At 53.0% G+C, this 25,266-nt stretch overlaps 1 protein-coding gene across 1 annotated transcript; it reads right to left on the reverse strand.

Moving 5' to 3' along the window:
• Window positions 1-6,074: 6,074 nt before the first annotated feature.
• NGFR (nerve growth factor receptor) lies at window positions 6,075-23,328 on the reverse strand. The gene is made up of 6 exons (XM_006889318.1): window positions 23,154-23,328; window positions 15,573-15,714; window positions 12,009-12,368; window positions 8,449-8,701; window positions 7,086-7,246; window positions 6,075-6,448 (listed from the first exon to the last, which is right to left on the reverse strand). Exons 1-6 carry the CDS (start codon window positions 23,217-23,219, stop codon window positions 6,147-6,149), a joined length of 1,284 nt encoding a protein of 427 aa, XP_006889380.1. The 5' UTR covers window positions 23,220-23,328; the 3' UTR covers window positions 6,075-6,146.
• Window positions 23,329-25,266: the final 1,938 nt, after the last annotated feature.

The raw sequence follows: 25,266 nt of genomic DNA on the forward strand, positions 1-25,266 counted from the left end.
GTTCTTGAATGTGCTGCCATGATGGAGCCTTTGGGAAATGCTGGGTGTTGTCAGAAGGGGGAAGTAAGTCCACAGACCCCCTAGGGTATATGCCGAGAACTGAGGCTTCCTAGAACTTGAGCAATCTGGAGCTAGGGCCTGGCTCAGGGCAGGCAGGTTGCCAAGAGAGCCTGAAGTTGCTAGGAAAGGCAGAGGTGCTGGGGAAGCCAAAGAGTGTGCTGGGGGGCTGATGAAGTATCCCTCCTTGACTCAGCCCTTCTGTACCCAGATGCTTGGGGACCCAATCTTGTCCCCTGGCCTTCTGCCCACCAGCTGCCATAAAGCTGGGAGGAATCTGCTTTGTATTATCAGAGGAGCCGCCTCTCCCCAGACATATGGTCAGCAGACCGCTAACCTGGAGCATGATGGGAAATGTCTTCTCCTGACCCCGGACTCCAGCCCAGCCCCACTCCATCCCCTGGAGCACTGGAATATGGGCTCAAGGACCCCCCCATGCCCCTCCCCAGTTGGATGAAGAAGCTTTTCAGAGTTTTCCAAGTATAATCCCAGGCTTCATTGCACTGAATGAAAGAGGGGAGGGAGGCCAAGACAGGGGAGGAGAGGGGACCCTGTTGGCTTGTGAATTATGGAAAATCTCATCCTGTAGGATGAAAGATAAAAGAGACAAAGAGGGAGCTGCACTCCAGGGCCCCAGACCAGAGGAGAAAGGCCTTGGCAGCAAGGGTGGGAAGAACTAAGATTCAAGAATAATGATGATGGAGGAAGATGCAAGGAAGCTTCTGTCCTTTGAGCCCACTGAGGTGTCAGAATCAATCCCTACTCCAGGCAGTTAAAAAATCACTAGAACTGAACAGTCCTGTGTGCTAATTGCTAGCCACATGGTGCTCCTAAGCTCTTGTTGGTCTAAATTGAGATGTGCTGTAAGAATAAAACGTATGCCGGATTTAAAAAAAATTAGTAAGAAAAAAAAAGTAAATGAGTCCATGAATAGCTTTCTAATATTGATTACATGTTGACATCAGTGTGCTCAATGAAATATATTATTAAAATTCATCCGTCCTCTTTCTATTTTTTAATGCAGCTATGAGAAAATTATTAACTACCTACATCACTCATATTCTACTTCTGTTGGACAATGCTGCTTAGAACAAGTTCATTCATTTAGTCAACAAATGCCTGTTGATGCCAACTATATGCCAGAGAAGGAGCTGTGATTAGAAAGTGATCAAAACCAGGCCTGGTCTTTGGTTTCCTGGGGTTTACAGTAATCAGATAATCACTCAGACAGGCAAGTAATTATCAGGAGAGATAAGTGGTCCAGCAGAGAGGAGTGGAACATGATGTTCTAGGAACCTGCTTTTGGACCCAGTGTGCATCGACGGCATCCTCAGGAAGCACCAGGTTAGAGGTGACTTGGGAAAGAAGTGTGAGAATGGTCCCTGTGTGCCACTGGACAGCACGTGCAAAGGCTCTGTGGCAGAGCGAACAGGGGAATTCAAAGGCTCCAAAGAAAGCTAGTTGGGGGGGCACTGAAAGTGAGGAGAGGGATGACAGGAAGACTCAAGGCAAGGGGTCAGGAGGAGTTGGCAGAGGTCTCAAGCAACCTGAAGCCTCTTCCTTCATGATGGGAGTCTAGGAAGCATTTTAGCCCTTGTTATGTGCTGTCAACTCATAGCTTACCCTCCAGTGGGTTTTCAAAGACTATAATTGGCACAGGATAAGATGGCCGATCTAGCTCCCTCAAAGCAGCTCTGTTGGATTAGAACCTCCCATCTTTGGGTTCACACTGCAACCTCTTACCCACAAGGCTACCAACCAGAGCTCTCTATTTTAGCCTTAGAGGGAGAATTAGAGGAGGGATGAGGGTTAGCTAAAGTGGCCAAGAGAGTTTCTCCACAAGTTGGCAGGGGATAGGTGCAGAGGGAATGAATCTCTGGTGCAGTGCTTTAAGGCTTTTCCATGGCCCCAGGAGACCTTGGCCAGTGTCACCTCCTTACCACCCCCACCGATCGCCAGTGGTCTGAGGAGTTTTCACATGCTCTTCTCTAACCTCATTGCCCTTCCTTTACCTTAGGCTGCCACCACTTGGGCCTCCCAATCTCCTGGCTGTCCTGATTGTCACAACCCCCAACACTAGAAACAAACCCCTACACACCACAGCCACACCCCACCATGCCCAGCCACACCCCAACACACCCAGCAAAACCCAACCACACTGCAGCCAGAGCTTTAATGCTGTGCACCAACTCATTGCTGACCCTCTAGTGGGTTTTCAGAGGCTGTAAATTGTAAGAGACGAGACTGTCCACCTTCCTCCCAAGGAGCAGCTGCGGGATTCAAACCATGTGCCTTTGGGTTGGCATCACAATTCCATATCCACTAGACCACCAGAGTTAGCACTTTCTAAATGCAAATCTGACCGTGGTACTTCTCAAGGGCCCTCATAGTGTTCTAAGAATACAGTCCAGGGTCCTCCCATCTCTTCCCAAGGACTCTCCATCTGGCCTCCCTCACATCCTCACTCGCTCTCTGGGTTCGGGGCTTGGGTTCTGTGCGTGCTGTTCTCTGTCAGTTCAAGGCCTTTGCTCCTCTGCCAGGAATGCTCTCCTCGGCCGCCTCTTAACTCTTCCCCTCCTTCCAGCCTCAGCTTTGATGTGCTTTCTGTGGATGCCCCCACTCACTCTTTTTATGGCACTGCACACCCTATAGGGCTTATGGGCTATGTTCTCCCAAGAATGTGGCATCTCTGAAGGCAGGGATTTCAATCTCCCTTAGTCCCACTGGACAGAGTCTATCCTTTCCTGAAACTCGAGGTACCTGTAGGGCAAACACTGTATTTTGCCATCAGAAGAAATCGGGCTTTTCTTAGAACAGGAATTGTGCCTTTTCCATCAGATGAGAAATACCCCCTTCAGATAGGCTTCTTCAGGATAGTTGAACTGAAGCTTCCTGAACACTGATCATTTCTCTAACCGACTCACATCATCCTCCATTCCTTCATCTCCTACCACCACCATCACCCCCTCACACACTTAGTCCCTCCCCTCCCCCGTCTTCTGCTGGACTCTCACAGTCTGGGAGTTGGAAGGTTGGGAGATGGAAGACAGAGCTGTCCAATTGGACTGAGGCCTGCCTGGCCCTGGCCCTGGCTCCAGAGCTTGTTGGCTGTGCTTTCTGGGCAAAATAAGTCTCCTTCATGCTTTCCTCCATGACCACACACTAGCCCCATCTGAAGGCCTGGCCAAGCAACAGCATGGACTGGACAGCTCTGACCACTAGCCTAGCTAGACTCCAGAGGGGTGAGGGCCTGGGGCTGGGAAGCCTGTGGGACCAGGTTGTTCACCGGCCTAGGCCAGGCAGGGCTCCAAGTCAGGCTGGCAGGAGCTGGGGTTAGGACCTTCCAGTGAGAGCTGCAAGACCTACTTCATTTCACTCAGCCTCCCACTGAGACATCTGGGCCAGACTGTGTGTGTGTGTGTGTGTGTGTGTGTGTGTGTGTGTGTGTGTGTGTGTGTGTGTGTCCATGTGGGTGGCTGGGAGTGGAGCTGTGACCTGGCCCTCCTAGCAAACCCCTGGAGCCCGGTGGTCAGTTTCACTTCACAGCTGGCCTGGTTTCTGCATGGCCATTTTCACTTTCCCTCTCCAAGATCTGGGGCCAAGCCTCCTCCCTTCCCTTCATCCATCTCTAAATTAACCCTGTGACTGAGACTACATGTTAAACTTGCTGGATTTGTTAAAACTTCTTCCTTTTTCAGGAATAAAAAAGACGATAGGAATGAAGTTGGACATTTTACCTAGGTCTCTCATGCCCCACCAAACCAAACACCAGTGCTCTTGAGTGGATTCTGACCCATCGTGGACCCTCTAGGGCACAGTGGAACAACAGGCTTTTTTCAGCTGTAATCCTCAATGGGAACAGATTGCCACACTCCCCCCTACCCTACTTACATTTTCTGAACTAAAAGGATATGTTTCTCTTAATGCAGAACTGGTTGGTTCAAACTATCAACCTTTAGGTTTGAGCATTTAGCTCCTTGCCCCACTGAAAACCAAGTCAGACCCACTGCCATCAAGTCCATTCTGACCCAAGGTGATCCTCCTTCTGGTTTCCCAGGCTGTAAATCTTTATGGAGAAAGACTGCCCATCTGTCTTCATTGGAGTGGCTAGTGGATTCAAACTGCTCACCTTTTGGTTAACAGCGCAATACATAAGATGCTATGTCACTAGAGCTCCCTGCCTCCCATCCATATACCCTTAACTTACACTCAAACCATATGTATTTCCAGAAAAACTATTTGCACTAGTTTTCTTTCTTTGCTATTTAATGTTCATCATTTATGCTTTATGTGTAGGTTTTAGGAGGACCCAAGAAATGATTACACAGGATGCAAGGGAGACATGACAAGGAGGTGACAAGGGGCCTGGAGTTCGAAGCCCCCAGTTGGGGGCTCAAAGGTTCCATTTCAGCCCAAAAGGAGGCAGGAAGGGCCCCAGAACCAAACACATGCTAAACCATACTGGTAACCCTCCCCACTGCTCCCTACCCCTCCTCAACTGCTGGGGAAGAAAATAAATAGACTCTGTAAGGCCCGCAGGTAAGGGGCCAGCAGGTGAGCTTCCTCCTGTCACAGTTCGAGGTCAAAGAAATGTCATCTACATACAATGCTCCTAGTCCCACTCTCAGGGTTAGCAGGACCCTGGGAGAGCGGAAGCTCTTTCATGCTAAATAGGGGGGGGGGGAACCACACTCATTCCAACATCAAGCAAAACAAAACAGGCCTGGGAAGGGTGGGAATGCCATTGAGGTCTCGTGGCCCCTTTCTGGTACCAAGCTAGGGAGAAATAGTCCTTTGCAGGGTCTTCTAAACATCGAGAGATCCCTCCTGCCAGGCCACAGTCTGACTCAGTTCCTTCTCGCTGCATTCTCTCATGCGGGTCCACTTTTCTTCAATGGAACACGGATTAGCTCTGGGGCCTGCAGCCAGCCTGCGCACGCAGGGGAGTGGGAGGGGGCATTCCTCCTCGTGCAGGCCCTTGGAAGACAGACTCCAGCTCCAACCTCAGCAGTCCTTGGCCCGCCAAAGCCAAAGCCGGGGTGGGTGGGGGGGCGCGGGGAGCTCAATTCTCTTCCCATGCTTCTCCTGGCAGCTGCCCCGGGCAGGATCCGGTCACAGAGCCCAAGAGGAGGAACCAGGGGAAGAAAGCAATAGTCCTCTTCCTGTGTGTGTTGCAAAGCAGGGGAGGGGGAGCCCCTTAGCCCCTGCCCCCCAAGGCTGATTGAGGGGAAGATGTTACCCCTGTTGGCTTTGGGTCTGGGCCAAGCTGACCCTTTCTCTGACTGGAAGTCCATACTGACACACCTAAATGGGCACAGCACCCCATTTCACAAACCCTAAACCTTAATCAGAACATGTTGAATGGATTAACCAAGTCCCAGACAGAAGTATTCCATCTCCATAGGGCTCATGGAGGCCCAGAGAAAGTGGAAGGCACTGTCCACGGGGCCTGGGGACATTTCCCAGAGGGTTGCCTGAGCCCATCCTTACTGAAAGTGCCAGCCCACACTCAGTCTCTGCACTGGGTCGCTTTGGGGAAGCGACTGTTTCTCTCTAGGTCTCATCGCCCTGTATGCAAATGAGGTGGTGGGCAAGATTTTAAACCCCTCCAACTCCTAGGTGCCTCAGAATGTCTGGTCTCTCAGGCCAGAGGGGAGGAGTGAGGGAGGTGAAGGAGGGGTTTAGGTCCTTGCTCTCCAAGTTCACAGTGTCCATGGCTCTGACTCCTTGACTCTTCCCTTAGAGTCTCCGGGGAGAGAGGGGCTTATCACCAGCCCAACTCCATTGCTAGAGTGTGTCAGCCCCGAGATGTGACACTGGCAAAGGTGAGGGGAGGACTGAGGGCTGGCCTACCTAGGCGCATGGGGTGTGAAGGGAGAAGGCAGCCTGAGATGGTGAAGGGGCAAGGAGGATGTGGGGTTGGGGGGACAGGAGACTTCTTTTGCTGGAGGAGGATTTGGTCAGATATGAAGGGGCCACAAGGGGAGCAGCCACAGAGCTGTGGGGCCTTGGCTCCTGGCTGCGTGCTCCGTGGGGTGGGCTGGAGCATCAGTCAGAATGTGGGGGCAGGACGGGGGGGTCCCATGGGCTCACACGGGGGACGTGGCAGTGGACTCGCTGCACAGGCTTTCGACAATGTCAGCTCGCTGGATGCGGCGCAGGGCAGCCAGGAGGGCGTCGAGCGTTGCGCTGTCCTGGGCGGCCCAGCTGGCAAGCAGGGCACGGACCGGGCAGGCTTCATGGGTGAAGGAGTCTATGTGCTCCGGCTGGTAGCCCAGCTCGCCCGCCAGGTTCCTCCATGTGTCACCCGCAGAGCCGTTGAGCAGCTTCTCCACCTCCTCGCGCTTGGCCGGGGGCAGGCTGCTGTAGAGGCCTCCATCAACCTTGAGCGCTGCCAAGAACCCAGAGGAGTGGTCAGGCCTACCCCTGCCCTGTGCCCACTGGGTCCCCAACCATCGTGGAGATGGGCGTCTGGGAGAAAGCCCTAAGAGGCCCAGCAAATTTCTCTTCCCAATCTGAGGAAGGCCTGGAGGCAGAGAGATGGGCAGGGCCTGTAGGGAGGGGGGCAATGCTGACTCACTGTCCCCCTCCTCATGCATAGCTCCAGCCCTCCCACCCCTATGTCCCCCTGCAATTAATCAAGACCAAGGAAGAGGAGACAGGCCACCTCAATCCCAGACTGCAGGTGTCCTGGAGCTGGGGTATGGGCCACTGATTAGTGAGCATAATTAACTACTTGTTCCCCAGAAGTCCAGGGCAGGAGGCTAATTGCAGACACTTTGGGGGTAATTAGCCCCCAGGGGGGACAATTAACTGGATGAATCTGAATGCTCTAACATGTAAAAAAGCCTCACTTCTCAAGTCTGCCCATCCTAAAAGACCCTCCTTTCCGCCTATTCCCCCCATGTGGTTTTCTTCCATCTTTGGACTCCAAGGCCTCCACTAGCTAGGCGCCCTCTCTGGCAGTCCAGTGTGCCGTCTGATCTGTTCTCCCGGCCTCAGCTCCCCTGCCCATTCTTGCTTCTCACCCTGGCCTGCAGCTGTCTGCGTGTGGGGCTGCTGGTCGTGCAGGCTCTGGCTGTCCACAGAGATGCCGCTGTCACTGTGGAGTTTTTCACCCTCAGGTGGGGGCGTCTGGTTCACTGGACGGCTGTTGGCTCCTTGTTTGTTCTGTTTGCAGCTGTTCCACCTGAAGCCAGAGGACAGGGCAGTCTTAGTGGCCACGGGGCCTCACTGACCAGAGTGGCCAAGTGATCTGCTCTGATGGGTGGGACCAGAGGGATGAGGGGCGTGAATTATGGCCCCAGCCACAGCACCCACAGTTCTAACTTCCCATATCTGCCCCAGCCTAAACAGAGAGCTCTGATAGGGCAGAAGGGCACTCAGTTCCTAGTGTACAACAAAGGCAGTCAATAAATGTTTATGGAATAAATGATGCATAAATAAACGACTTCCCAGGAATTCCACTTTTCACAATCTACTCTTCTAAAATACTTCCACATGTGTTCAGGGATATATACAAGGATTTCCGCTGCTATTACAAGCAATAACAAAAAAGCGGAAAGCAAACCAAATGTCCATCAATCAAGGACTGGCTAAATACATTATGATCCATCCATATTATTGAATGAGCGGTTACAAATAATCAGATAATCTATATGTCCCAAGGAAAACTCTCCCAAAGGAGCTTAAGTGAAAATGTTGCATAATATGTATAGTAGGAGTCCATTGATTTTCTTTTTTTATAAAAAGCAAACCTGTGTTTATGTGTAACTGTAACACATATTCATTCTCTCTCTCTCTCTCTCTCTCTCTCTCTCTCTCTCTCTCTCCACAAACCCAGAAAATAGCTGGGAGGGATTCATTCCAAACAGTGAAAAGAGGGACAGGACTTGGGGAGATAAAGGGAACTTTTACTCTTTGCTTTCCTGACATTGGTCTTGTTGGCATTTCTCCCCTAACAAGCATGTACTGCTTTGATATTTTAAAAGAATGAAAAACACATTTACAATTTTAAAACGCCCTCTAGGTATCCCTGCAAGTCCTGAATCCCTGGATTCCCTGGGAGGTAGGAAGGAGGTGTATGTGCACTCCTAGGTGTCTAACTGAGTGGGTGAATGGGGGTCGGGGAGCTGGGCCCAAACAAGTCTTTCTGCATGTGGGTGGGGAGGTCGGTCTGGGAATTGGAGTGGGTGGAGGCTAGAGTCAGGACAGTATGCTCTTTCTCCTTAGAGTGCAACAGCGGATACTAGTAAGAACGATCAGGATCTGAGATTGAGTTAAAATAGTGTGTGTGTGGGGGGTGGGTGTGTGTTTTCAAGTCAAGATCAGAGTCAAGTCCTTCTCCTTGGTAAAGGTCCCCAGTCGTTATCCCTCCACAGCCCCTCTCACCTCTTGAAGGCAATGTAGGCCACGAGGCCCACAACCACAGCGGCCAGGATGGAACAATAGACAGGGATGAGGTTGTCAGTGGTGCCTCTGGTCACCATGGGCTGGGAGCTGCCCATTACTGTGGTCACCATGTCTGCCACAGTGCTGGCCATGGGGTCAAGCTCTGGAGGTCCCTCTGGCTCCTGGGTGGTGGGTTCTGGGCTGTCTGAACCCTCTGGAGGGGTGGCCCGTGTAATCCAACGGCCAGGGATCTCTAAAAGAAAGAGCCACGGGAGTGAGGTCCTGTGCCTACGTTTTGAGTCACTCTAACGCTTCTTCCTAAGGCCCCACCCTAGAGAGTATGTGACGGGGGTGAGGATGGGAACTGGGTGTATGATGTCAAGAAGGAGATAGAGCCGGGGCACTGAGCCCACTTCAGCTGTCACCAACTTGCTGTGTGTGTGACTTCAAGGGCTGAATTTCTCCATCTACAGACCAGGGCTATTACTAGAGATGGTCCCTGTAAACCCCCCTTCCACCTTGGGAGTAGCTATCACTCTGGAATTCTAGCTGGTCTCCTCTGGACACACAGAAGCCTGGCAGAGAAGAAAGTAAGGGCCCAGGAAAGCATCCCCTTCAGATTGTCCCATAGGATCCCAGTCACTTTTCCTAAAGGATACGGGACTCAAGTCTGCTCTAAGAGGTACATGGCCCCAGCCCACCTCTCTAGGAACTGGCACCCAGCCTTCCTTTCCCACCTCTGATACTCCAGGCTCAAAGCTTGGGTACGATGGGGTGGATGGTGGGGGGAGCTCCAGCTGGCTTGCTTCTTGCCAGCAAATTGTTGGCCTGAGGTCAGCTTTGGTTTCCTAGCCAACCTGGCTGCAAAAGTCACCTCCCCACCCCAAGAAAGTCGTGCTGGGCAGACTGAACCCTCTTGGGCAAGAAGCAGAGGACAGGTGGGGAAGGAAACCTACAAGCTAGGTGCTACCTGCTGCCACAGAGGGAGCAAGGCTGTGCCTGGCCACCCACCTAGGTCCTCTCATGCCAGCTGGGCATCGCCAGCCTTCTTGGCAAGGGACCTGCCATCCTGGCTCCAGTGGAAGGGAGTTTCCATTCTGCCACCCAGATGGAGGTGGTGCCAAGGACAGCCTGGGGGTACCTGTCTGGGCAAAGCTGCCCACTTCATCTATCCTTGCTTCCCACACCTGGCGGAGAGAGAGGACACGCCAGCCGGGTGAAGTGGAGGACACCATGCTCTCCAGCTCAGTTCCATCCAGCCCCCAGCCTGCCCACCCAAGTTGTAGTCGAAGCTGTCCACCTTTCTGCTGGGCCACCTCAGCTTAAGATGAAGATTCTTCAAAGCCCCTGCCCCTTTCAGCACCTTCTGAGAGGGAAGACCCCCAGATGTGAATCTGGAATCCATCTGACTGGCAGAGAGGAGGGGGCTGTCTCACCCCACTCATCCTCCATCTCTGGCTTGGGAGAAGGCACTGCGAAACGCTGGAGGACACTGCTCTGTCCTCTGAAGCCTCAGAAAGGGGGCTAGACTGGGAGGGTCTTCTCCTCTCTATTAGGGGACAGAGTAAGCTGGAGACCAGCCTGAGCCCAGACATTGATTCCAACCCCAAAATTAAAGGTGCATGTGTATGTAGAGAGTTGTCAGTGATGAGCAGTAGGGAGGACTGAGCAGGGGCCACGGAGGCCGAAGACAGTGCTGTCCAGGGCATTTCCCTTCATCTCTCCAGTCCCCTCTGATGGGGGCGGGAGGGGGATGAGATCCAGATGTGGCATGTCCACCAGCATTCCAACTTGCTAAGCCCTTGGCTGGTCATGACAGCCTTTTCCGGAATAGGAGATGTCAGACTTGGGGGGGGGGGGGCGGAAGGAGGGACCAGGTTACCCCTCCTTGACCTACATTTCAACTGGGGCAAGGGGTGGCCCTTCTGCCCTGAGGGGGTGAGTGAGTCACCATGTTAACACCAGAAATGTATATGCAGGAAGAAAATAGTGCACTGGAGGTGGGGCAGGGAGCAACCAAACTAAGAATCAAATTCCATTTCCTGAAATCATCTCTCTGCCCGAGAGCTGACATTTTTTTTTTTTTGAGCTGACATTTAACCCTGCAGAGGCTGACTGGAAGGGGGACAGAGACAGAAATAAACACACATACCCCCCAGGAATCCCACCTTCCTTTAGGTTAGCTGGAAAAGTGGGGTGCTATCAGAAAGGAATCTGTGAACACCCCAAAAGGCAGAGCCTTCTCCCCAGCTGCCACCTTCCTTTGCTCTAATCTCACCCCTGATGAAGTCTTCTCACTGGCTGGTTCAGACTTGTCCATGGATCCGCGCTGCTAGCCTGCCTGCCTGCTGCCTGCCTGTTGTAGCCCTGCTGGACGCTCCCTGCCCTGCCTAGTGCCTGATGCCACTTGCCTGTCTCCTGGCCCACACAGTCACAACTAGAACCATGTTCTGCATCCCACCCCCCCATCCGAATGCAGGAAGCACCTCACACAAAACCAGCCTCAGACACTCCAGCAGCCACTCCACCTCGAGCTCCGGGAGCTGGGGTCACAGTACATGAGAGAGAAGCAAGGCTCTCTAGCAGCGCCGGCCAGACAAGGGGCTCCCCAGAGGCAAGGGATGCATCTCCTCCCTCAGCAAGGGGCTAAAAGCTGGTATGTGGCTGTCCAGGGGCTCTTCTGTCAAATCGAGGTCTCCCTGAAGGAGAGGCTGTGCTGCCTTCTTAGATGGAGAGGTTCCTGGGGCTCTGTCCCCAAAGGGTGATGGTGAGAAACCCACCCACCCACACCAAGGTAGACATGACCAAAGACAAGAACGGTTTAGCCCTGAGCACTCTCTGTCTGTACACGCTGCCCTGTTTGCCTGTCTGCTAGTCTCAAGTGAGCATTCTCTCCCTTTCTTTCTCTGCCCCCAAAGCCCCTCCAGTCCCAATGGTCTCACACACTGGGCAGTCTTGTGCCCCACCTCGTCCTTCACTACATTTCAATAACTGCCCACCCTCCCTCAGATGCTAAACATTGAAGTGGGACAAGCGCGTGATCAGTGAGGAAACTGAGGTTCCAGGAGGGGATGAGTCATCGCATCATACACCATCAGACACCTAGGCCGGGCCTTCTGTCTCCTGAGCATCCATCTCCTGAGGGTCCCTCAGTTATCTTTTCTGCTTCAGAAAGCCTGCTTCAAAGATTAAGCACGTCCTGCTCTGTCCTGAAATACTGCACCCTGGAGTCACCCGTCACCTGCCCACCCACTTGCTAACTAGCTGGCAGCCGGAGGGAGAGGGAGCAAGTTCTGGACTATGACTTAGAACCTAGTAACCCCGCTGGGAGGCCAACTGCTTTGGAAACAGCCCAAAGAAAGCATTATGGAAGGAGGCCTTTGATGACAAAGCCAGCATCAACTCTTCCCTCCCCGAAGGGAGCAGGGAACACAGGTTGAGGGCTCAGACAGGGTGCCTGCTGGCACAGGCAGGCACCTGTGTCGCCTAGGGGACGCCCTTTCTCATGTGTCCAGCACCACCCTCCCCACTGCCACCATGGTGGCCCCAGCTGCGCTCACCCTCGCACTCGGCGTCGGCCCAGCGCGTGCACTCGCGCACCTGGCGCTCCGTGTCCTCGCACACGGTGCAGGGCAGGCACGGGTCCACGTGGTTGGCCTCGTCGGAGTAGGTGCCGTCGGGGCACTCCTCGCACACGGTGTTCTGCTTGTCCTGGCATGAATACACGAGGCCCGAGCCCGCCTCGCATACTTGGCATGCCTCGCAGCGGCCTGTCGTCTCGTCCTGGTAGTAGCCGTAGGCGCAGCGGCACACGGCGTCATCTGCCTCCACGCACGGTGCAGACATGCTCTGCAGGCCCACGCACTCGGTGCACGGCTTGCATGGCTCCGTGGCGCTCACCACGTCGGAGAACGTCACGCCTGAGGGCAAACAGGCAGATGAGGAGGCAGCGGGCTTAGTTCAGCCACCACTATCACACCGCGCGCATCCTCCACCAGGGCACTGCTGTCCTGTTCAGTTGCACTCTTTCGTTGACTCCTGCCCTTTTCCAGGGTCCAGGAGCGCCAGCCCCGCGGCACCAGGTGGTGCCAGTAAATTGTCCAGCAAATTCCCTTAGCGAGTTCTCAAGGCTTGTGCTCTTGTTCCCAGCATGATTAAAGGCTAATCAGAGCGTGGTTCCCACCCAGCCTTCCCCTCCGGGTAGAGCCGGGCTGTGAACCCAACCCAAGCAGCGGCCTTCCCCTTCCGCTGGAGAGCCTCTCCGGCCCAGCGGCCCCACTGTTCCTCCTGCACAGGTCCGGGCTCAGGTGTGGTCTGAATGGAAGCGAAGAGGGCTAGGCTGTGGTAGAATATCCCACCCAAAGAGCTACCCCAAGCTGAAGGGCTGGGCCGGTGAGGGTGGGGACTGAACTCCAGGCAAAAACGTTCAAGTGCATCAGGAGGGACTGAAGCTAGAAATTAAGAAGGGCTTGCGTGTATAGTCCTCTGTCTTTTCAATGGGCACAAAGGGGAGATTTCCAAGCTCACTCTTGACTCATACTCCCTTAATTAATACATGTGAGCACCCATGTAAGGGGAGAGGCTGTGCTGCCTTATGCTGAGAGAGGGAGGCAGATAGCTAGGAATTCTTTTCCTCTTCAGGCCCAGAGTGGAGAATGTCACACATGTGCCCACCTGGGCCCAAAAGGAAACATCGAACCTTAGAAGGGGGGATTGCTCAGAACTTGGAAACAGAAGTACAGACTAGGGTATAGACTGTTGTTTTTGTTAAGTGCCGAGTTGTTTCCGACTCATAGCGACCCTATGTACAACAGCTCTAAACCCTGCTCTATCCTGTACCAACCGCATTGCCTCTGACACACCCATCCCAATTACTCCAGTCACTGAATCAATCCACCTCATAGAGGGTCTTCCCCTCCTGCGCTGTCCCTCTCCAAGGACCCGTCTCTCCTTACAACATATCCAAAGTATGTCAGACGAAGCCCCAGAATCCTTGCCTCCAAGGAGTAGCCTGGTTTAACCCTCTCTAGGATGGATATGTTTGTTTTCTTGGCAGTCCATGGTACATTCAATACTCTTCTCCAGCACCACAGCTCAAAGGGTATAGACTAGATAGAGACTAATCCAATCTCAATGTCCTCTAAAGCCATCAATAGACCACATAGAGCACAGAATCATTGTTGTGTTGGAAGCAAAGAAGGAATAGCAAGAATGACCTTGAATGATGCAGAAATAGATGGAAGAGAAGAAAAAGCAGATGGGGAAAGGTCTGGGGGAATAGGGTTCTGCAGAGGGAACCCTGTGTTTCTCTTCCTACTGAGCAGACAGAATCTGGATTCAGATCTGGTGTTATCACTTAGCTGTGTGACTCGGGATCTTTGACTCAACTCTCTGAACTTCATTTTCTTTATCTATAAAATAGGGTAAGGAATAGATGACATTTGGCATTGACAGCTGTTAGTACACAGTGGAAATTCTCTAAAAGTTGGGCTGTACAATTGGGTAGTGACAGAGAAATAGTAGAGAAAATTTATAGGCACAAACAGCCTATAAGCCAATGTCCAATCTAGACAGACAAGAGTGTCCTACGTGGCTGCCCGGTGTGGGTAGGAGATGAGCTTGGTCATACTTGGCAGGGAAGGAGGAGCCCTGCCCATGGGAAAAATTCAGAAAATTAGAAGAAAGCTCCTGGGAGGGGGGTTTAGGGGGTGTGAAAAACGTGGTCTTTTTTGGCAGAGAATGAAGGCAGGAGCTTAATGGGTTTCCTTGTGGAAACATTTTAAGAATGGAGGGAAGTCCGCTGGGGTCTCTATACCATAAAGTGGGCTCATAAAGGCAGCCTGTTAACTCAGCTGGGGGCTGGGGGAGGAGGGAATCTTGCAGAGGCCTCTGAGCTGGCCTGCCTGCTCCTGTCCCTGCTGCTGTCTCCTCTCCCTCCTCTAGAGATACTGGGACTCCCCAACCCCCCACCTCAGACCCGTTGACAGGTTCCAGTTCCAGTTCCAGGGAGGAGAGGTGGTAGGCTTGAGCCCATGAAATGAGAGTCAGGCTCCAGGGGATGGCTGACCAAGTCAGGTCTGGGCAGGTGACTGGATCAGGCCTCCTTCTGCTGGGGGAGGAGATGGATGGGGTTACAGGATTCACTGGGTCTGTGGGAAAGTGTATGTTGGGGAATACTACGAGTTGGGGCTGCTTGAAGTGTGCACAGACTGTGGGAGTGAGGTAGGTCACGCTGAGACGTAAGGCTAGGTAGGCAGGTGGGTTCCCAGCCTTGTCCCCCTGTCCCTATAGGATTAAAGAATAATCTGATTATGGATTCCACCTAGCCCTCCAGGCCAGCATTGAATGCCAGGTGCCAGACAGGACCTGGCTGTTAGCAGTAAGTAAAGTTTTCTGAGAAGATTCAGGAAGGGGCTCTGAGCCTGGAGGTAGTGACTGAGGACTGAGGACTGAGGGCAGCCACAGGGATGGAGATTCCTAACCCCAAACAACTCAAATTTAGATCGTAGACAAGGCTGAGGCCAAGGGCCCACACTTGCCATCTTCCTCCCTCCCTGAAAGATGGGCTTCTCTGCCTTTCGAGGGAAATCCTGGCAGGAATGGCATTGGCCCCCTCCCCACCTGAGCTCACCCCAGAACCCTAAGAAGAGTCCTGACTCCCATCCCTACTATCTCAGGAAAGCTTTACTTGGTCAAAGTTGGGAACAATTGACACAGAGGGGGGCAGCCATCCGGCCCTAGGATCCCCCAAGGTCAGTCTCCAGGGCAGCCCAGATTTGATCTTCCTCCCCCTTCCCGCTTCCCACCCAGAGTAAGTGGCAGCCATTGATTTTGCAGTGCAGATATTTTTAGCCACCTGGCCACACTCTTCTACCAGGCCTCTCTGCTTGGGGGGCTGGGAAGGAGTCCCCCTTGAGGAAGACCCACCGGAGCCCCCTTCTCCCTCTGCATACTTTCCTCATCCATTCTCAACTCCTTCCCTCTGCCTCCAATACTGGGCCAGTCCCACTTCTGGTGCCCATACAGAAGTTGGCAGAGAAACTTGCTAAAAGACCCTAGGTATGCTTCTCCCCCACACCTCTTCCCCTCCCACTCCTGTCTGCACCTCACTTGCCCATACTCACTGTCCAAGCAGGGCTCACACACGGTCTGGTTGGCTCCGCAGGGCTGGGTCACGCCCTCACCCAGGTTACAGGCTTTGCAGCACTCGCCACTGTGGGTGTACATGTCTGTGGGGCATGCCTCGTTGGCACCACTGAGGGACACCTGGGGGGGAGATCAGAGGGTCAGACCATCATCTAGAGGACAGAGGGGGTGTCTTCCAAAGGTTCACACATCCCTTCGAACACTGTCTATTGGAACCACCTGGGCTAGGATGAGCTCACCAGGGAGGCATTAGACACATCAAAGCCTTCAGGAAGAAACACCGTCTGTCCGTGCAGGGAAAGCACATGGAAGGCTGCTGCAAGCATGAAGTCGGAGCCCCAGATGCTGACCTTTGACAGAGTTCATCATTTGGGGTCCTGGCACCACTCCTGGAATCCCAAGGGCACAGCACCTAGGGATGGGGGCCTGAGACTCAGCAGAGGCCTTTGATCAGGGGTGTCATGAACAGTTGCTCAGGCTGCGGCCTGCACAGGGCTCCCAGCCAATGAGGGTGATGAGTAGTTGCACTTCAGTCCACGTTCCCCTGGCTGACTTGCACACCTGCGAGGCTCCATCTACCTAGAGATAGTGCCTCCTTCTACTCCACACAGAGGCTGCCAGGCCCCCTAACTCCACCAAGGTTAAATAGCAAATGGAAGGTAACCTAGAGCATAGGCTCAAGTTTGAATCTCAGTTCTGCCCCAGGGCTTCTGGCCTGCCTCACCTTCCCTCTCTGAGCCTCCATCTCTCCACACAGAGATGGCGACAGCTCGGTGCCAGTGCAAAGGACCAGCCAATGGGTGAGAGTCTGGCGCCAAGAGAGGGAGGTCTGTTATCAATGATGAGGAAGTGGCTGCTCTCACCACTCAGCAGCCCTGTCCCACCAGGGTTTGATTTCCCGCTGCCAGCCCTCCCCTCAGCCCTGCCCCCTACGTAGCCACAGTGCTGGAACAGCTCTGGAACTGAGGGAAAGGGGAGTCGGATTCCTGCCGCTCAAGCATCTTTGCTCAGGGAAGGAACGATTTAGCACCAGATTCCCTAGGGGAAGGGCCTGTTGGAGGCTTGCTTTATATTTCTGTGCTTTTAAAAAAACCACCACAATCCAAAACACAAAACTTAATGTCTAATAAAACTCCAAAGCCTGCCTTCCTAGGCTCAGACCAGACCATGCAGCCCCTAGTTGATGCAGTGGATGAGCCCTCGGGTTGTGGAGCCAGAAAGGAACTTTACAAGGTCACATTGGGCATTCTTCTGCTTCCACAACAGTCAGATTATGGCCAAGATGCTCCATTTCCTGAGTCCTTTAAAATTAGCTTGAGCTCAGGGATCCCTAGTAGCCTACTGAGAAGAAGCTGCGCTGCAATCCTGAAGGCACATGGTTCTAATCCACCAGATAATCTCCTGTGCCAATTGGATAGCTTGAGGTCTCACTTAGTCTTGATTGGGAGGAAAGAGAAGAAGCCGGGTGGTGCCAGGGTGGCTCAACCATGAGACCAGTGGGGAGGGTTTAGGCCAGGAAAAGGAAAGTTGAGTATTGTCACCATTTCCTCCCAGGTGGCACCAGCACACAGGGCTAGAAACATCTGCAGACCAGGAGCCTCCTGGTGCCCAGATGTGGGCTTTCCCCCAGGAGGTAAGATTCCAGAGGCGTCTGTTCTGTTTTGGGGTTGGTTTTTGGTGGGCTCCCCCCTCTCCTCATCCTTTAGGACACAGCTTTGCTGTCTTTTCTTTGGAAAAAGTGATCCTGCTGTCCTCACCTCTCCCAAACCAGGCAGAGTTGCCTTGTCACCCTGGATGGTGCAAATGGTTAAAATGCTTGTCTGCTAATCAAAGGGTTGGAGACATGAGTCTAATCAGAGGTCCCTCAGAAGAAAGGCCTGGTGCTCTACTTCCAAAAATATCAGCTACTGAAAACCATATGGATCGTAGGTCTCCTCTGGCATGCATGGGGCCACTACAACTGAAAATCGACTCAACAGTGCTGTTACACACTCTCCCTTCACGGCTCTTATCTAGCCTGGCATCTTCAAGACTCCCTTGCTAGACTGTCAGCTTTTTGAGGACAGGGGCTCTGGCTGCCCTGGTCCATGGCATATAATCATTCTCTTACTGACATTGAGTGAGAACTGACTCATAGCTGACCCTCCAGCGGGTTGCTGGATGCTGTAAATTGCATAGGAGGAGACCACCCATCTTTCTCCTGTGGAACTGTCAGTGGATTTGAACAGCTGCTCCTTGGAGGCAAGGTTTCTGGGGCTTCGTCTGACATACTTTGGACATGTTGTAAGGAGAGACAGGTCTTTAGAGAGGGACATCATGCTGGGTAGAGTAGAGGGACAGCGCAGGAGGGGAAGACCCTCTATGAGGTGGACTGATTCAGTGACTGGGGTAATCAGGATGGGTGTGTCAGAGGCAATGAGATTGGCACAGGATAGAGCATGGTTTAGGGCTGTTGTACATAGGGTCGCTATGAGTCGCAAACGACTCGACGGCACATAACAACAATAACACCTTTGCGTTGGCAGCTCAATTCCTCACCATTGAGTCATCAGAGCTCCTTGTTGTTGTTGTTATTGTGTACTATCAAGTTGAAGCCAACCCGTCGCTGACCCTCCAGCTGGTTTTCAGAGGTGGAACATCCCATGGGAGGAGGGTGTACACCTTTCTCCTGTGGAGGAGCTGATGGGTTTTGAATCACGTACCTTTGAGTTGGCAGCACAAGTTCTTACCACTAAACCTCCAGAGCTCACTAGAGACCATTGTATACTTTTTGGAATTTAAAAATGTGACAATATTATATGACCTCCACTAACTAAAACTCAGGGGAAATGACTCTTGGCTGGATTTCCTAAGAGTCGAGGGTTTACTCTTCTAATTCTCTATTTTCCATTTTTCACCATATTACTGCATTCTTCTCAGCCTCTGAAAACCACCTTTTTGGTTTCTCTATGACTCAGGGACTCATTTATTCTGGGCTGCAATGCAGTGAAACACTTGGGCTTTCTCCCAAACTACCACACTTTTGTGTGTAGTCACAAAAGTTCTATCAGCTTTTTTTGGTATATATATCATGTTTCTGCCTTCTCACTTCCTGTCACTGTTTCAGCTGTCCATTCTTGCTGCCACCAGAGTTGACTTAAAGCAGCCTCTCCCTTACTATTCTCATTGGATGAAGACTAATTGAATCTCAAAAAACTATGCAAATAGCGTTGGCTAGAAAGGTGCACAGTGAGTAGAAGTAGGGTCTGAACCAGGAGAGGGCAATTCTCTGCATAAAATATGTGATCTGTTGTGGCTACCTTCTCAGCTGCCACTGTAATGCTGAATCTTGGCTGGTTACTTGAGAGCTGAGTGACCTGGGATAGGTTTTGGATTTCTCTGTGCCTTGATTTCCCCTTCAGTAGGTGATAAAGACAGTACCTGCCTTACAATGGTGCTATAAACAGTCGTTGAGCAAGGTACTTAATATGCCTGGTAAGACCCTTCTTTTTTCCTTTCAAAGGTCTTTTTTCTTCTTTTGTGGCTCTTGGCTGTGTCCCAGTGAGTTGAGGTCAGCAGAGACCTGGGGATAGCTGAGGGCTCTATCTATAGTAATCCGGGGTGGGTGAGCAGTCTTGTGCAAGCCCCTCTTTCTGGAAGGCTGTAGTCCTCTCTCTTCCGTCCTCATGTATTTTCACTGGAGCTATGTAATTAGTAACCACACGTTTCTGTGCTTGTTTTATTTTCCCTATTTCACAGAATCCTGGGCCTGCTACTTAATAGCATGTTTCTCTAGGCAAATGGTGATGTTCTCTCTCTGAGCCTTGATTTTTCCCAACTAAAAACACTGGTTAAAAAAACTCAAAACTTCACAGGGTTTCTCTGAGAATGAGGTGAAATTATTTATGCAAACCATGTCTGGCATATAGCAAAATGTTTATAAATGTTAGTTATGAAGAAATGTCTTGTTTTAAAAGAATAGTTATGAAGAAATGTCTTGTTTTAAAAGAATATGCAGCTGACTCAGGGTGGGAGGTAGTGAAGAGAGTTGAGAGTGGTTAACCGGCTCCAAGACAGACAAGTAAGTACAGGAGGCAGGTTAGACAGCAAGAGAATGTTACCCACCAGGAAGAGTTTTAAAAGGGTCAGAAGATGATGGGAAATAGCTCTTTTTTTTTTTTTTTTTTTTGGAAATAGCTCTTATTAACAAGTTTACTAAGTCAGCAATTATTTAATGGGCATTGAGAGTGTTTGATAAGACATAGTCCCCGACCTCTGGGGGTGAGGTGTGGGTGTACTTCCTGTGAGGGAGAGGAACCTGTGGAGATGCTGAGGAGAGAAAGACTCGAGGCACTGCTTTTACCACCTAGCTGACAGATGGGGGAAACCAAGGCTCAGAGAGGTCCCTCAGTCAATGAGGAGATGGATGGATCTTCCCAGTTTTTCCTCATTCCAAGGCCACAGGCAGTCCTGAGATGCAAGGCGAGTGACTAGAGTTTAAGTTCAAAATGATCAGTTTAGCCGAATGACAGACACATTTGCCTAACATTTGTCTTTGTCATCCTTGCTCATTTCCAATCTGAAGAATGATTTCATCCTTTTTTCTTGAGAATGTTTGCAATCTTTGTATCTTTGCCATTTTTAGACTTCCAAGGCTTTTTAAAGGAAGTAAGTGGGAACATTAGATGCATCGACTGTTTAGAATGTAACATTTCTTGTCATTGAAGGAAAAACACACCAGGACAGTGGAAAGTCTTAGAGAACTGTATAAATGCTTCCATGTGGTGAGACCCAGTCATCCATGCCAGATAGCTTCAGTAAAGGTTCCTGAAGTGACGGAAGCTCCAATCACCTTAATGGGACTGAAGAGATCTTTAAATCTCTGGAGGGTCTTTCCAGGTCCAAGGAAAGCACTGGAATACGCCCCCACCTCCTCTTGAGGGTGGAGCTTGGAGGATAGAAAACAGGAGACAAAGTTTGGAGACTTGAGAGCTGGCAGGGGACTCTGCGTGAGGGCAAAGGGACTCAGATTCTTAATTTGTGGTGCCATCGACCTACAGCGTAGATCTAATATCCTGGGCTCGTGGGGATCCAGGCTCTAGAGCTTCTTAGTGATCTAGATGGGAGGAGCAGTTTTGCAAACAGAGATGAGTGGGGCTCCTAGCCTAGTGTCGTGGGTTCCAGCAAGAATGCTCCCACTTGAGATCTGGTCTCCTGCCTGCCTAAAACGCCAGGAGATCCAGCTCCAGCAACTGTAAAACTGTAAATAGATTTATCCTGAAGGGACTTTATAAAGATTAACTAAATTAGGAGAAAGGACCCTGGAAGGTGCGGGGCACACAGTAGGCGCGCAACATATTTTCTTATTCCCGCCTCCGCTCCCCGCCCCCTAGGGACGAAGGGAGGCGGGGACAGGGCCGGGCTGGTCCGGTGTGATCGGGCCCTTCCCTCCCGGAGCCGCCTCCCCCCCAGCCCGCCTGCCCATTTACTGCCCTCGCTGCATCCCTATTAGGCGCATTAGCCAGCCCGGCGGCTCCGGTTACAGACGTCTGAATGACAAAGTGCCTCCATTACCGGCGCGGCCCGCCAGCCGATCCGCCGGGACGCGCTCTGGTTTCAGCACTCTCGCGCCGCGGCCCAGGAAGAAAGTCGGCCGGCGGCGGAGCGCGGAGCCGGCCCAGCGCGGCCGCGGACGTGGGGCGGAGGCGGAGCGCGGCGGTCAGCGGCAGGTTCTGCGCGAGGGCCACCCCCCCACCCCGACTCTGCCCACCTCCGGTCCCTCCTCGCTCTAGTCTACTTGGGGGCGGGGGCACTCTCTCTGCTGACCGCCCCGTTCCATTCCCTCCTCCGGGCAGAGAAGCCCCTCCAGAGGGCCGCGTTAGTCAGCAAACCAGGGTAACCCCCAAAGGCAGGGACGAAGCTACAGGTACTGACAGCTCCAGGGATCTGAGTCACAGCGAAGGGGTCAGAGAAGGGCAAGATTGCCCCCAGATTTCTCCGCGGCTCGGTTGTGGGGATGGTGGCAGCCCGCCCCCATCTGGACAAACCACTCTTCTTGCGAACTGGGTGCACTCAGGGGTGGAGGAGAGACCCAACCCGGGACCTGGCGCGGGGCAGACTAACTAGAACTACCTCACTTGCTTGTGGGATCTTGGCCCAATCGTTTTAGTTCTCAATGCTTCAGTTTCCTTATCAGTCAAATGAGAATTTAGAGGCGCTCACATGAGGAATAAGACAGCCAAGAGGGTCCTGCACCCACAGCCACGCCTTCCCAGCACTCAGTTCATGGCTATCCACTTTGATTTGAAAATCGTGTCAAAACTACCATCCCCTCCCCTCATCCGTAGCTGGATCGAAGCTTCCACAGGACGCGAGGAGGGAAGCGGACCGGATCGTAACCCTGCAGGAACCGTGGGGGCTACTGGCGCTCTATGAGGGGCACTCAACTTAGTGGGTGGCGGCGCGCCCTCTGCGCGGACGCAGCAGCTGCGAGCAGTGCCCGCCCTGCAGCGCCCCCTGCGGGCCGCCTCCTGCCCGCGCCGCAGGGGCTGTGCGCTGCAGGACCCTCTGCGGTGCGCCCGGTTCTGCATCCCGAGATGTGGCCGCCCGTGGGACCCGACCTGGTGACGCCCGCTCCATCCCTCCTGGTCAGCGGCACTCCTTTAAACACCAGCACGTGAGCGCCGGAGGAGTCTGCCAGCCGTAGTGGAGCCGCGGAGGGGGTTCGCCCCAGCGAAGTGGATGCTCCGCTCCCAGCCCAGCTACCGAGACGCGAGTAAGGAACTGGGCGAGGTCGCCAGGAAGAGCGCGCGAGAGGAGCGGGAAGCCCAGTGCTCCTTGTCAGTGCTTTTCCTATCTCTCCAGAGTCCCACTGTCCTTGGGCTGGCAGGAGGGAACCCTCAACAGCTTTAGGGTGAGCATCCCTTTCGCGATCCCCTTACCTTTTACTGCCACCTCTCCACCCACCTCGCTGACCCTTTCCTGCAGACCATAACCCAACTAGACTTCCTCCTGGACTGCCGGACCTCTCCCTCCGATGCCCCTCCCCCTCATTGTCTGGCCGGCCCCCATTGTCCGATGCCGGGTCCCCTCAGCCTCCAGCCCCTTCAACCTCCTCCCTCATTGTTCCTCCCCGTCGTCTCTGGCTCTCCGCGCCTACCCTTCTGCACTCACATCCCCAATCCTCGTTCCATTCCCTTTTCTTGCGTCACTGCCCTTCCAAGACCTCGATTCTACTCGAGAGATTCATTCAAATATCCGCTTTTGAAGAACGTTGGCATCCGAGAACCCTATTACCTCCACCTTAGAGACCCCTCCCAGCTCTCCCTGTATCTCTCCACGCTACCCGAGCACCAATATCCATGTGCCCCTTTTGCCCACATCTTTATCCTGGAACTCAGGGTCTACGCGCCGAGAATCCCCGACGCTCCTCCGTGGACCCCGGCGTTAGACCCGTCTTCCAGCCCCTGATCCCCAGCATCGAGGATACTAATGTTCCATTTCCAGCGCGGTGGAGCCTGGCTCCCCCCGGGGTTCCGATCCCAGGGAAGGAAGTGGACTCGCCTCCGGCCAGCACTCACCCCCAGGAGCAGCAGCAGCAGTAGGCGCGGCCCATCCATGACACGGCCAGCGGCACCTGCCCCCATCGCCTGCCTCCCGCAGCCGCGCACGGCTTCCAGCTCTGGACGCTCCGCGGACCGATAGGGCAGCGCTGCGCTCCAGCGTCCGCCCGCCGGAGCTGGCCGCTGCTCCGCTCGCTCTGGCTATGGCGGGAGGGGCTGGGTGAAGCCAGTGCAGCGGCCCCGCCTCCTCCCCGCCCAGCCCGCCCACCCCCGGAACCGCGCCTGCCCGCCCCGCCAGCTCCGGGAGCAGAGCCGGGATAAAGGGAGGGCAGCGTGCGGACAGTTGCGCCCGTGCGTCCTGCTGCCCCTTCTCGGTGTCCCGGCCTTCCTAGGCTCTTACCCACCCCGCCCTAGTACCTGTGCCCAGCCCGCGCTGCTGGGCATCCGGTCCGGATGATGCGCACCCAGGGGCCGGGGCGTCCCCACTGCGGCTCGGGTTCCTCCCTGCCTGTGGCCCGCCGCAGGTTTCGCCCATCTTCCTCAGCCTTGGGCTTCAATCTGTCCGTAGTGCCATGCGCCTACCCAGTCGATATCAGTAAAAGTGCCCTGTCTCACCTCACTCTTCATCTCCCAGCCCATTCTCATCTATTCTTCCTTCCTGGTTTTCGACGCAAAGGGAAGGAAGGGATAGAAGGTGACCCAAGTGGGAGTGTAGAGAAGGCATTCAGGATGGTGTCCACCCCGACGTCATTTGAATTCTCAACTGATGGCCTTGATGAGATCACAGGTGTGCACACAAGACTTGAGAACACACACTCTGAAGCTCCACATATAAGTAGATGGGAAACCATAATCGTTTATGTGCGTCTCCGCACTCATGCACACATGCCCCCGCGTGGCCTGTGTGGACACGCCACTGAAATGCACACACTCATCTGCATCAATTCACACGTGCACATATAGGCCAGGCAGATATGGTCACCTCCACACAAGCCCTCACATGCATACCGTTTCTCACACATGTGTGAGTACACATTCATGAGCACAAACACAAATATGTCCTCCATAGTGTAGGCTTCACTAGGCTGTGTTTTCATTAGATCGTAATGTTTGCTTGCTCCCAGCAGGCAAGGTCTGTGGCTTCTTGTTTGAATGCCCAGTACACAAGAGGTACCGAAATCTGGCGGTACAGTGGTAAGGAACGGCGCTGTCAACCCAAAGGCACACGGTTTGAATCCATCAGCTGTTGTGCTGGAGAAAAATGGACAATCTCCTCCCATCCCATTTACTGCCTCTGGAAACACACTGAAGGGTCTGCTATGGTGGGTTCTGACTCCACAGCCCACAACAACAACAACGCATGGTAGGTATTCTGTAAAATAAAGAAGTATATAAATAGGTAAGTGGATGAATGGGCTTGCAGATACATTCCGTTCACCATCCATGCACGCTGAAGCTCATAGCTATGAAGTCTTAAACATATACCCGGTTCCCAGGACCACCCTGCCATGCCTTAGAACACTTCGCAAATAAAATACAAGGCCTTTCCAACCCCAGGAATATGCTAAGGGCATCAGTCCCTGGTGCTCAATCCCCATCCATCCTTCATGTCTGGTCCCGAAGCACAAGGTCCCTGGATCATAGGACTACAGAAGATAAAGCGACAAAGGCCATCTCCAGCACCCTTTTCTTGGCCATACCTGGGTCCCAGTTTCCTCTTTGGGACAATGGCACTGTTTTCCCAAATTACAGGAACTCTTTGGTAAGTTATTTCTTAGGTCCAAAAAAACCCTTCAGTGAATTCCTACCCAAATACATTCCAAATCATGGTAACCCAGATCAGCTGAAACAAATTAACTTATTCATTGGAAAAAATATGCCCTTCAAAGTTCTTTCCTATATAGCTAACAAAGTTCTGAGGACAGACTTCAAAGGGACATGTGGACATCATGGTGGCCTTGGCTGATTATGCTGGTGATGAACCATTGTCACCATGGCTGGGCAGAAAGGGCTGGGCAGTGAGCAGTCCCAGAGGATTAATTTCTTTCTGACGGGGGCTGCCTCTGAGATGCCTCCTTCCTCCACAGCTTCTACAGACTTGTCTTGCCTCTCAGTGGGATTCCCAGAAGAC

This window comes from Elephantulus edwardii, unplaced genomic scaffold (genome assembly GCF_000299155.1).
Source record: "Elephantulus edwardii isolate Elephantulus edwardi_28Jun2011 unplaced genomic scaffold, EleEdw1.0 scaffold00077, whole genome shotgun sequence".
In the NCBI taxonomy this organism is placed as follows: domain Eukaryota; kingdom Metazoa; phylum Chordata; class Mammalia; order Macroscelidea; family Macroscelididae; genus Elephantulus; species Elephantulus edwardii.